Below are 12597 nucleotides of genomic sequence, written 5' to 3' on the forward strand. Positions count from 1 at the left end.
GATCTCATGGGAGCCGACATGTATGTGATTTTTCAAGATCTCATGGTGTTGCTTCACTGCCTTCGCTCCCAATGAGGTGCACTTCGAAATCCATTGGCCTCTACAATTCGTTTTAATGTGTGCACCATATATCGTGATTCATATCAATAAGTGCATTCCATATTCGCCTATCCATCAAACTTAGTAATTTGTGGTTCTCCTGCTCTTCATATTCAGATCAAATTTAGCATTTATTTGCTTAAAACATGTAAAAACAGTATTATGCACCAGCAGGGACTTCTGGGTGCTTGCAACCCTTGTTGTAGTATGATAGAAGTGGATTTCTTCTTTTTGAAGACATTCTTATCATTAAGGAGCATTGTACTCCTTCCACAACACCTACAAGATAATTGAGATTCATTTTGCCTTGGGAATCCATGTTATGGACTAGGGCTTCTAAATGCTTTTCACTATCAATCTTCGTCAAATACTTTTTATATGAAATTCAAATTTAGCAAATGGATTATTAGTTTGATTTAAGAAGTAGTGTTAAAGTTGAGTGGTTATGCTTTTTTTCTCAACTTTATCAATAGAATATTCATCTATTCTTTTTTCAAATTTTTGATAATTTGGCCATTTTCTACTCCAAAATGGTTGTGGTCAATTTCTTTATATGTTAAGATATTTTTTTATGTTAAAATAATCTTTTTTACAAATAAATAATTCTTCATTTTAGCATAGTTTTTATATTTTTCTAGATTTCTCATTATTACAATGAGTAATTTTGGATAGTTTTTTGGGCATGTGGTATTGGCCTATGATATTGTAACAAAGCCTAATCTCCATTGTAAAGTGGAGATAAATCTCTTATATATATGTGTGTGTGTGTTTATGTTAATTTTTTTTTTTTAATTAATAATACTAATTTAAAATAAAGTTATACTCTAAATAGTTTTATGATTTTTTATTTTTATTTTAACAAAAATCAAATATATCATAAAGTAAGTATTTTAATGTTTACCAACTATTTAATTTATATATAAAGATTGTATTTTATTATACTAATAATTTAATATGTATAATTTCTCTTAAAAATATAGATTTTAACGTATCCATTTATTAATAAAACAATATCCTAAAAAAAATGAAAATGAAAATAAATACACCACTTAATAAAAAATATAATTTATAAAAATAAATGTGCGCAAAAAATTGGAACCAGAAAGAGTCAACCTTTCTTATTAAAGCCTCATAATTATAAAGATTATGAAATTGTAGATTTCCAAAATGTCATGTCTTTGAATCCACTTTTGTTCTCCATTACAACTATACCTTCTTATTAAACCACACTGTTACAAGAGGACTATTTAATGGATGATCTACTGTGACACTTAGAAGCTACGGCTCCTGACCATTGGGCATGTGAGACCTATAATTCCACTTTGTTTTATATCTCACCCAGGGAACCGTACTATTTGCTATGGGTTTTTTTTTTTCTAAGTAAAGTTAATCTATTAATATATAACAAAATATGATTACAATGAGGCACAAACCTCAGCAGTGCTGAACATTGTCTATCAGAAAATAACTTGACTGCCCCATTGATGGGGAAACCAGTCCGCAAAGGCAAAAAATACCCAGATATGGGATATCAGTATTTAAAACAGGAAATAACAAAACAAGAGAAGTTCCAACAGAACAATCATAAACCCAGAGAAGTTCCAACAGAACAATCATAACAGAAAAGAGCCAGTCAGCAAAGGAGACCTCAGCTGGCATATGGGTGGCACCTGGCTGCCACGCGTCGTCACTTGAGCTCGTCCGGGGCGGGCTCCTCTTCGATGAGGCATGCATACTGATACCAGTCATCCTCCTCCTCCGACACGCCGTTGTGTGGCCCACGAGCAGTTTGGACGCCACCAGAGCTGCCAGCAGCTGCATGCGGTCCTAACGCGTCAACCATGCTGCCACCTGGTGGTCGCGTGTCTCCAGAACTTCCTCCCGTTGCATGCTGACCGCCACCTAGGGCCTTGCCATGCAGAGTACCCATTTCCTCGTCCATCGATTGCTTTCTAGAATCTCGTCCATTCCTGAGCCTGCGTGCCTCCTGTTGCTGCACTCCAGTACTTCCCAACGGGGCATCTTGCGGCTCATTTTCTTCAGTGAAAACGATGGTAATGGTGGCAGTAATGACCGGTCTGTTCAGGGTGTTGCGGAAGCGAAATTGGGTCGAGTGGGGAGTTGGGTGAGGGGGCAATGGGAAGTTGGCAGTGTGGACCACGACATCTCTTCGGCAAACTCCTGGAAACTATGCGCGTCCCCGTCCACTATGGGTATTAGGATACCTGCCGGAGACAGAGCTATGGGGGTAAGGAATTTCAGGGGAAGGGGAGGGGGAGGCAGGGTCAGGGCTCGATGTCACCGGAGGGCGGACGCTACCACCACGACTTCCACCTCTGCGGCTTCTCATGCGATGACGAATGCGAGCCATGGCAGAATGCCAAGCCGAGTTTTCAGTGGGAGAGATGGCTGAGGAATTAAGTAGAGGATGAACAAGGGAAGGCTGGGCAGAAGTCAAATTGCAAAGCCTGGATTGAGAATAGTGATGCCCATTGCCAAGGTCAACACAACTCACTAACCAGCAACGGCTCCCGGTGACAGTGCGAGAACAGGGTTCAGCAGCTTGGGGCGGACAATTGCAATGGAGCAGGGGGGAGGGACAGCAATATGGCAAGGGGAGTCCATATCTATGCACATAATGGCCAGTTCTCGGCCCGAGCACCCATTAAATGCTACTTGCAGGCGGCCATGAATTCGGCTCAGGCTGGCTTGGGAGGGAACGCAGACGGCCATGTGGCTCGTCCTCTCGCTGCCTACCAGTCTAATCCTCATTAATGTCTTGATTGTCACCCACATCTGGGTGTGCTTCTTCTCCCTGTGCCATTTCAATCTTCACTAATTCATTGTATTCCTTTAGCTGGAGCGCAGTGGCTATAGTGGTTAGCAAGCCTACATATAGAGCCATTCCACTCTCCACTCCTATATTAGCTAAAAGGTCAGCCACTTTATTGCCATCCTGACGAATGTGCTTGAGATTGACTACTCTGTGGGTAGAGAGCCACATTTCAATGAGTTCCAGTCTTTCTGCCAATCTCCAGCTGTTTCCCACTTTGTTTGATGGAGTCCCCTGCAGAATCTTATTCACCATGTTTATTAGGATTTGTGAATCACCTTCAATCATGAGTGGGAAGAAACCATGAATTTGAGCTAGGAGGAGCCCCTACCATAACCCTTCTAATTCTGTTGAGTTATTTGTATCCCATCCATTTGAGCCTATGAAGGTTAGAAGGGGTGCGCCTTTATGATCTCTGAATATTCCTCCAAATCCCGCTTTGCCTGGATTTCCTTTCGAGGCTCCATCAAAGTTCAGTTGTATCATGTGTTGGGGTGGAGGGAGCCATTTGTCTGGTATCTTGCTCTTTGCTGAAGGTTTACCATGGATTATCAACTCTTGGTTCCACTGTAGATTCCAGTTGGCCCATATATTCTGTTCTTGTGGAAGGGAGGGAAAGTCTTCTTCGTGCCAAGTTTGAAGCAGTAAGGTTTCCCTAAGGTTTTGGAAAACAGTGTTCCAGAGGATTTCCAAAGGTGAGGATTGATCCTTGAAGATGCGTCGGTTTCTCTCTTTCCATATTGTCCACATGAGAAGGCCTAGGATGAGTTTCCATAAGGAGTTTAGTAATTTTCTCTTATATGGATTCTGTGCCCAATTGCGTACAGTGGTGGTTATGTCCTCTTTGATTCTTCCATCCTTTTGGCAACGAAAACTCACTTTTTCCCAGAGATTGTGTGCTAATGGGCATGAATTCATGAGGTGCAAAGTGGTTTCTTCCTCTTGCTTGTAGTTGGGACATATGGAGGGTCCGTGGAAGCTTCTCTTCCGAATATTGTCCCAAGTGAGGATTTTGTTTTGACATAGCAACCAAAGGAAAGTGGACACTTTCGGCCAAATATTAGGGGCCCAGACTTTGTTCCAAAGAGGATCTTTGATTGTGTGATCCCTTATGATTATGTTGTAAGCCTCATGTGTGGTAAAAGTTCCTCTTGCCTCGTAGCCCCATCTGAGTACATCCTTCTTATCTGAATATTGAATTTTCCTATTAGAGAGTTCTGTCCCCAGAATCTGTTGAACGGACTCCATGCCTTGCCTGATGATGTGGTCCGTGCTTATCCATTGCCTATATCCCTGCGTTATGGTAGGCCTCCAGTGTTGATTGACCTTATCTAGCATTTGCGTTTCCCAATCCGGTATTTGGTGAGGTTTGATCAGTTCCTTTAGCCTGGGTTTCTGCTGCCATGAATCTTCCCAGAACCTTGTAGTTTTACCATCCCTAACTTCCCAGAAGTTGTGTTGCTGGATTAAGTTCTTGTGTTGCTTAGCTGCATTCCAGATTAAGGATCCTGGGCCAACTTCTGTGAGTCGAATTAGATCATCTACAGGTCGGTTGTTGGCATATTTTGTTGTCCAAAGGGTAGCCCAGGGAGTGTGTGGCGCCGTGAGCCATTTCCACTAGATGCGCGCTCCCATGACAACATTACTGTGATAGGGATCGCGAAGCCCTGTGCTGCCTGATATCTTTGGAAGACAAACTGTGTCCCATTTTACTAGAGCCCATTTGCGATTTTGGCCCGAGTTGCCCCACAGAAAGGATCTTTGGAGATGTTTGATTTCCTTGAGGACCCATTTTGGCACTGCCAGGATAGAAAAGAGATACAACAGCATAGATTGTAAAACAACTTTGATTAAGACTAAGCGACTGGCCATATTGAGGGATCTGTGAGTCCAAGAAGAGACGCGAGCTTCTAATTTTTCCAAGAGTAGGTGCCAAGATGAGTCTTTTAGAGCGGTATCAGTCATGAGAGCTCCCATATATTTGGATGGGAGAGCATCTATCGGGAAGCCAAGGATATGAGCAATAGAAGCTTGGGTAACAGCAAGGGTATGAAAAAAGAAAATTTGGGATTTAGCCTTATTTATGCTCACTCCAGAGGCATCTGAGAAATCAATCAGCAGGGATTTTAATTTGAGAGCTTCCTGGACTGAAGGATGACCACATAGCATGTTATCGTCCATGAATTGCTAGTGGGTAAAAGTAGGGGAGTTAGGAAAGGAGAGGCCTCTTAATTGCTGGGAATGAAGAGCTTCTTTGATGCTTCTACCAAGTCCTTCCGCCATCATGACGAACAGAAAAGGGGATAGGGGATTTCGTTGTCAGATTCCTTTGGAGGGATGAAAAGGGGTGGAGGGGATGCCATTGACCAAAATGGAAAAGAAGGTGGAGGTTATGAGACTCATGACCCATCTAACCCAGGGGGGGAGAAACCAAAGGCAATCAACATCTTTTGAATATACTTCCAGCTTAAACTATCAAAGGCTTTAGAGAGATCTATTTTAAGAAGCATACTTGCTTTTTTGGACTGCTTCAAGGAATGAATAATCTCATGAGTGAGTATGATGCCATCCGTGATCTGTCGGCCTTCCACATAGCCTAATTTCTCTGGCGATATGAGTAGTGGTAGTAGCAGTTTGAGTCTCGAGGCAATGACTTTGGAGACAATTTTGTAAATGACGTTACACAAAGCAATAGGCCTGAATTTGTCAGGGGTCTGAGATTGTGCTTCCTTGGGAATGAGGGCGATGAAGGTTGCATTCATGGAGGGAAGCATCCACCGATTAGTCCTGGATTCCTCAACTACCTGCCAAACCTCCATTTTAATCAGATCCCAGTAGTTGTGGAAAAAGTTGGATGTGAAGCCATCGGGGCCAGGCGCTTTTCCTTCTTTTAATTGGCGCATCACATGTTCCACCTCCTATAAGGAAATCGGCCTGAGGAGGAGCTGATTGTGTTCCTCTGTTATGACTTTTGGTATAGTCTTGGTTATTTTCTCTATGGCCGCCTTCCTATCTATCTGTGGTTCTTGGTGAACCTGCTTGAAGTAGGTGAGAAGTTCCTGTTCTATATCCTTGTGATTTTCTACTCTTTTCCCTTGCATGTTCTGGATGTGAGTGATGTTATTGTTCATTCTCCTCTAAACAGTAGTGCGATGAAAAAACTTTGTGTTTCTTTTGCCCTCCTTAAGCCATCTAACTCTTGATTTTTGCTTCCAAAGTATTTCTTCTTGCTTGTCTCTTTTTGATATTTGTGATTGTAGGTGTTTTTCCTGCTTTGAGAGTTCCTCTAATCTTCCTTTCGTGATGATCCTCTACTGTAATCTTTTCATGTCTTGATCTAGAGCATTTTGTGCCTGGAAGATATTACCAAAGGTAGAGTGGTTCCATTGTTTGATGTTGATTTTGAGATTTTTGAGTTTTTGCTGGAATTGATACATTTTTGAGCCTTCCGGAGGTTTGAAGCTATTCCAGAACGTATTTATTAGGTTGTTGAAATTTGGATGTGACAGCCAAAAAGCTTCAAAATAGAAAGGCCAACGTGTAGTGTTGCCTGGTCTTATCCATTGAAGCGAAATTGGCCAATGATCTGAGCCTGAGAGAGGCAGAATTGAAGCTGAGAGGTCTCCGCCCAGATGGATTGCATTGTCGGAGAGCAAGAATCTGTCCAATCGAGAGGCTATCTGTTGTGAGCCTACTCTTTTATTATTCCATGTATAGATTCCATTGTTAAATGGCATATCAATGAGCCAATTGTTTTGGATGAAGTTTTTTAAATGACTGCTTTCCTTATCCAGTTTATTCCTACCTCCTCTCTTTTCTTCCAGTTTTGTTATCATATTGAAGTCTCCTCCTGTGATCCAGAGCGGGTGAGTTCTGTCAGCGTTGATCAAAGATAGGGTATTCAATATGTCTATCTTGTGCATTGCCTCCTGGGGGAAGTAGACATTAGTTAAGTGACCATGTATATTTGTCCCTATTATGTGGAAGGTAGCTTGAATGAAGTGCTTACTCGCATGAATGTTAGTAAGCGTGATGGCTTGTTCATCCCAGATTATTGCAAGGCCTCCTAAAGCTCCTGAGGCATCCACTGCGACTGCTTTACTACCTGGCCATGCTTTTGCAAGGGTTTGGTCCAGAGTTGTAGAGTTGCATTTGGTTTCTTGCATGAAGAAGATTTGGGGTTTCTCCTGCTGAATCATACTTTTTATCAATCTGTATTTCCCGGGGCTATTGAGCCCTCTAATATTCCATGAAGTTAGCTTCATGATGTAATATTGGGGAGGGTGTTGTAATACTTTGTAAGCTTGGAATATCTTCCCAATTCCACCAACATTTCCCCAATGCGGATGGTTCATTGGAGATCTGTTTTCCTTCCTCTCTTTTTATTATCTTTGGTAATGTTTTTTCCATCCCATTGACTTCCAGGCTGTATGCCAAGGGTTCTTTGCTGTTGTGCTATGGAAAGGATCACTTCCAGGTTTTCCAGCTGTCTTTCTGGAATCTTGTCATAATTTTTTGTCTTGCAAGCTTGTTCTAAGCCAAGTATATCCAGATCTCCAATATCTATGCTTTTAGGCTCCTCTTCCATGTGTTGGGTTTCACTCCTTTCCTCTGTTGTTTCCGTTGCAGCTGTGGTTGCAGGCTGCATGTTGTCCACATCCATGCCCTGAGTGTTCCATGTTGGGACCATACTAGGAGAGGATGAGGTGAGGTCTATGGTTTGTTTAGACTTCTGGGTCTTCTTTGAGCCAGTGGGGACGGATTGTGCTTTCATCTTGGGCATCTCCTCTGAGTGAGCAGGGATTTTGGAGTTATTTATCTCCGGCTGGGCCAGGGTTTCAAAACTATTGCTTGTGGAAGGCATTGAGGAGTTGGCAGCAGGTGTCTTAGGGTTTGAAACAAGTTTTTTGTGGTTCTTCCTGCGGTTGGTGACTTTGGTGAAGCCATCTGAGTCAGGTTTATCAGAAGAGGTGGGGGATGAGGTCTTCAGATTTAAAGGACAGTCACGAAACAGATGGCCAAGGGCATGGCATTTCCTGCATCGAAACGGGACATGTTCATAATCTATTGATTGAACCCATTCAAAATCATCATGGTATAGACTTACTGCATCTGGAAGAGCCTTGCTTAGATGCATATAGACGCAGATTCAGGCATAGGAGGTATATCTTCGGAGTTTTGTCTCCTCCGCAATTTTGATGAATTCCCCTAGACCATTTCCAATATCTTGTAGTGAATCTTCATCCCAGTACTCTAGAGGGAGGGAGTAGAGGTGGATCCAAACTGGTGCCCAGCTAAGATCTTCTTTATCTAGATTGAATCTTTCAATCCAATCCCTCAGATACAGTCCAGCTGCATTGAAAAAGTATGGCCCTCCATCGAGGACTCTGTTTCGATCTTCTAGACAGTTGAAAATTGCCGTGAAGAAACCCTTAGGCCCCAACTGCAGGGTAATGTGTCCTTTCGGCTTCCACTTGGCTGCGATCCATCCATGCAGAGCTTTCTCTGTAGGCCAAAAGCCTATAAATTTCCCAATCAAGGCGTGATCCTTCATGTACTGGATTTGAGTATTGATCTGGTTACTTGGGAGCTCAATCTTAGGTCTTTCAGCTGCAACCGGCTTGCAGGTAGCCGATGTCACTTTGGGAGTCTCATTATCGGTCGTCTTGGCAGTTTGTGTATCCGGTCCTGCTGTAGTTTCATCCTAGACAGTTTGCCTGATATTTTCCTCATGCATTTGGGTGTTTTCACTTTCATTGGGGGGAGACGCAGTGTCCTCCCCCTGAGGGAGGTTCATGATTCGCGCACCGTTCCTTGTCGCTTATGGTTTGTCATATTACTGGAGAATGTTAGCAGGGTTGCTGTGATATGTGCAGGTCTGCCGTTGCAGGTCTGTCCCCAACCCTAAACCTCCATGTTCGCCAGAGCCAGAACCATGTTCAAATGTTTATCTATCTAAATTTAATTCACTACTTGCTATGGATTAAATTCAAGCTCTAATGTTCAACGATACAACACAGCTACAATGAAAGATATCAGTCATACAGATTATATACAATATTGTGGGGGTAATTCCCAAAAGTTACAATCAACTGCTTTCTTGAACTTGTATACATTGATGTTTTAAAATACAAACCCTGTGGACAACGTTAGGTGTCTCACAGAATAGTAACTGTTTCATAAATAAGCCCAACAGTCACAAGCAAGTTACCCTAAATATAGCTGCAAGCTCAAGTGACAGGGGATTTATGCAGTGGGGTATTATAGTTCCCAGCAGGGTAGATACGGCCATCAGAAGGTAGTCCTGACAGTATGGTTGGTATGAACGTGAATACTGCCATGAGCGTGTGCCTAGCAGTATTAGTGGCATGAGCGTGGCAGCGTTACAGCCTAACTTATATATAGATAGTACACCCCGCAGATGTACGTTGTACAAAAGGAAAACAGCAAGCTATATTTTTCATCTGGTATAAAAGTCTGAAAAAAGAGTTATTCATAGTAATACTTTTTATATGCAACAAGCAACTCAAAGCTAGCAAATGGATTATTAGTTTGATTCAAGGAAGTAGTGTTAAAGTTGGGTGGTTATGTTTTTCTTTCCCAACTTTATTAACAGTTTTTTGAATACTAATTTACTTCTTCAAGATGGTTGTAGTCCATTTCTTAGTATGTTAAGATAATTTTTTATATCAAAATGGTTTTTTTACAAATAAATGATTTTTTATTTTAGCATAGTTTTTACATTTTTCTACATTACAATGAGTAATTTTGGATAGTTTTTTGGGCATGTGGTATTGATAAACCATGGTATTGACCCATGATATTGTAACAAAACTTAATCTCCATTGTAAAGTGGAGATAAATCTCTATTATCAAGATTCTTGTTCCACATTTATTTAAATATATATGTGTTTATGTGATAATACTAATTTCAAATAGAGTTATACTCTAGTTAGTTTTATGACTTTTTTTAATTTTAGCAAAAATCAAATATATCATAAAGCAAGTATTTTGATGTTTACCAACCATTTATTTTATATATCAAAATTATATTTTATTATACTAATAATTTAATAAGATATAATTTCTTTTAAAAATATAAATTTTAACCTATCCATTTATTAATAAAACAATATCCAAAAAAACAATAAAAAATACAGTACTTGATAAAAAAAAATATAATTTATAAAAATAAATGTGCCCAGAAAATTGGTATCATAAAGAGCCAACCTTTCTTTTTAAAGCCTCATAATTATAAAGATTATGAAATTGTAAATCTCCAAAATGTCATGTTTTTGAATCCATTTTTGTTCTCCAGGACAACTATACTTTCTTATTAAACCACACTGTTACAAGAGGATTACTTAATGGATGATCTAATGTGACACTTGAAGCTACAGCTCCTGACCATGGAGGTATGTGATACCTATAATTTCACTTTGTTTTATATCTCACCCAGGGAACCATACTATTTGCTATGGAATAAATTCTAAGTGTTGAATAATACAACGCAACCACAATGAAAGATATCAGTCATATAGATTATATACAATATTGTGGTGTAATTCCCAAAAGTTACAATCAACTGCTTTCTTGAACTTGTATACACTGATGTTTTAAAATACTAACCCTGTGAACAATGTGAAGGTGTCTCCCAGAATAGTAACTGTCTCATAAATAAGCCCAACAGGCACAAGCAAGTTACCCTAAATATAGCTGCAAGCTCAAGTTACAGGGGATTTATGCAGTGGGGTGTTATAGTTCCCAGCAGGGTAGATACGGCCATCAGAAGGTAGTCCTGGCAGTATGGTTGGTATGAACGTGAATACTGCCATGAGCGTGTGCCTAGCAGTATTAGTGGCATGAGCGTGGCAGCGTTACAGCCTGACTTATATATAGATAGTACACCCCGCAGATGTACGTTGTACAAAAGGAAAACAGCAAGCTGTATTTTTCATCTGGTATAAAAGTCTGAAAAAAGAGTTATTTATTGTAATATTCTAAGCTCACGGATTAAGTGTAGATTTCAAGAATATTCCAAATACCAATAGTATTTTAAATCCTTAGATTTACGTCTATTGCTGATTTTCTGAATATTCTGCAATCAGATAGAGAGAGCCCATGTTTATTTGATTGCCAATTGATTCTCTAACTATTCTGCAATCAGACGTACAGCGCCTATGATTCTCTGAATATTCTGCAATCAGACATACAGTGCCTATGTCCCTTTGATTGCCTTTAAACTTAATTATCCTAATCATAATAAGAATAGATAAACTCAAACAATTGACCTCACTCCTATTCTAATTGAATCCAAAATATCTCTTAATATACCATTAAGAAATTGAATCCAAAATATCTCTTAATATACCATTAAGAATAGGCATAACAATACTGTACACCTCGTCATTCTTCCGAGGGTTGAGAGGACTGGGCGTTCTCTCTACGAATTCGAGCGGCCCACGAGAGCGGTCTACAGGCGTCTTTGTACGCACTTCTTCGCTTTAATCCATCAAGCTGGCTTTCCCATCTCGATTTCCAGTTTTCCCTTCCAACATCCTATTTCAACAGTACACAATCAAACCAGTTCAATTTCATCTTTTAACAACTTCAACTATAGAAAATGACGATGGGATTTCCAGTCTTCCCTTCCAACATCCTATTTCATCAGTGCACAATCAAACCAGTTCAATTTAATCTTTTAACAACTATAACTATAGAAATTGATTTAATTTCATCTACCTGCTGAGCGTAATATAGCGTTCGTTTTTGGGCTGAAAGCATGGAGTGGGAATAATATTTAAACCCCATGGCCAGATGTTGGTCATAGAGAGCCCTCTTGGGTGGGTCAGACAAAACCTCGTAAGCTTCCTGCACTTGAACAAATCTCTTCGTGTACTCCTCAGTTTGATCCGGATTCGGACAAACATCTGGATGATACTTGCGAGCCAGTTGCTTGTAGGCTTGTTTGATCTCAGCTAGGGTTCCATTCTTGGGTATTCCCAACAGGTCATACAGGCTCATGCTTTGCTGCTCCTCCACAGCCACCATTGAAGAATCGCCCTGCATATTTCTCCCAGCATGCCAGCGATGGCGGCATGTTCCAGAAATGGGTTTCAAATTCACAGAGAGGTAACGAGATTTCATGAGGCTGTGGAAAGAATTAGCCTTCGCCCTGCAGGAATCTGCCTGCAAGTTGAAACTGGCTCCATGTTGCCTATACAAAATGGGTTTCATGGCCATTTAGTTAATTCTCTGTCTTTTTTCCCTCGTGCTCTGTCTGATCGAAAGATGTGAGCAACTGGTTTTGAAAATCATTATTAAACTGGCATAGAATAACAATAGAAACGCAGTCACTCATGGCCATAAATAATATACCACTGATACCATAATATGTTTTTAAAAAATAGCAGCACTCAAGAAAACTATGAAGTTGAGTGTATAACATCCATCGGTCGACCTCGTGGCTGAGAAAAATACATTTTATTTCGAAATAATAGCAGATATACCAATTTCGTCATGGACACCGAAAAACGACAACCTCGTGGATAAGTATGGATCTCCTTCTTAGGATTCTAGATAAGCTTTTGATGGACCTTCCTCTTGGAGAGATAATGATCCATTGTTATTGAAGATCCCTCTAGTTTCTTTGGGAGAGATTGTAT

At 40.5% G+C, this 12597-nt stretch overlaps 1 protein-coding gene across 1 annotated transcript; it reads right to left on the reverse strand.

The window, feature by feature from the left end:
- Positions 1 to 10904: 10904 nt before the first annotated feature.
- LOC149144385 (chaperone protein dnaJ 20, chloroplastic-like) lies at positions 10905 to 12395 on the reverse strand. Its single transcript, XM_089449335.1, has 2 exons — positions 11675 to 12395; positions 10905 to 11491 (listed from the first exon to the last, which is right to left on the reverse strand). The coding sequence occupies exons 1-2, from the start codon at positions 12173 to 12175 to the stop codon at positions 11339 to 11341; spliced, it is 654 nt and encodes a 217-aa protein (XP_089305461.1). The 5' UTR covers positions 12176 to 12395; the 3' UTR covers positions 10905 to 11338.
- Positions 12396 to 12597: the final 202 nt, after the last annotated feature.

This window comes from Pinus tabuliformis, chromosome X, assembly GCF_031772625.1.
Source record: "Pinus tabuliformis cultivar Carrire ecotype Pingquan chromosome X, CPIR1, whole genome shotgun sequence".
Lineage (NCBI taxonomy): Eukaryota > Viridiplantae > Streptophyta > Pinopsida > Pinales > Pinaceae > Pinus > Pinus tabuliformis.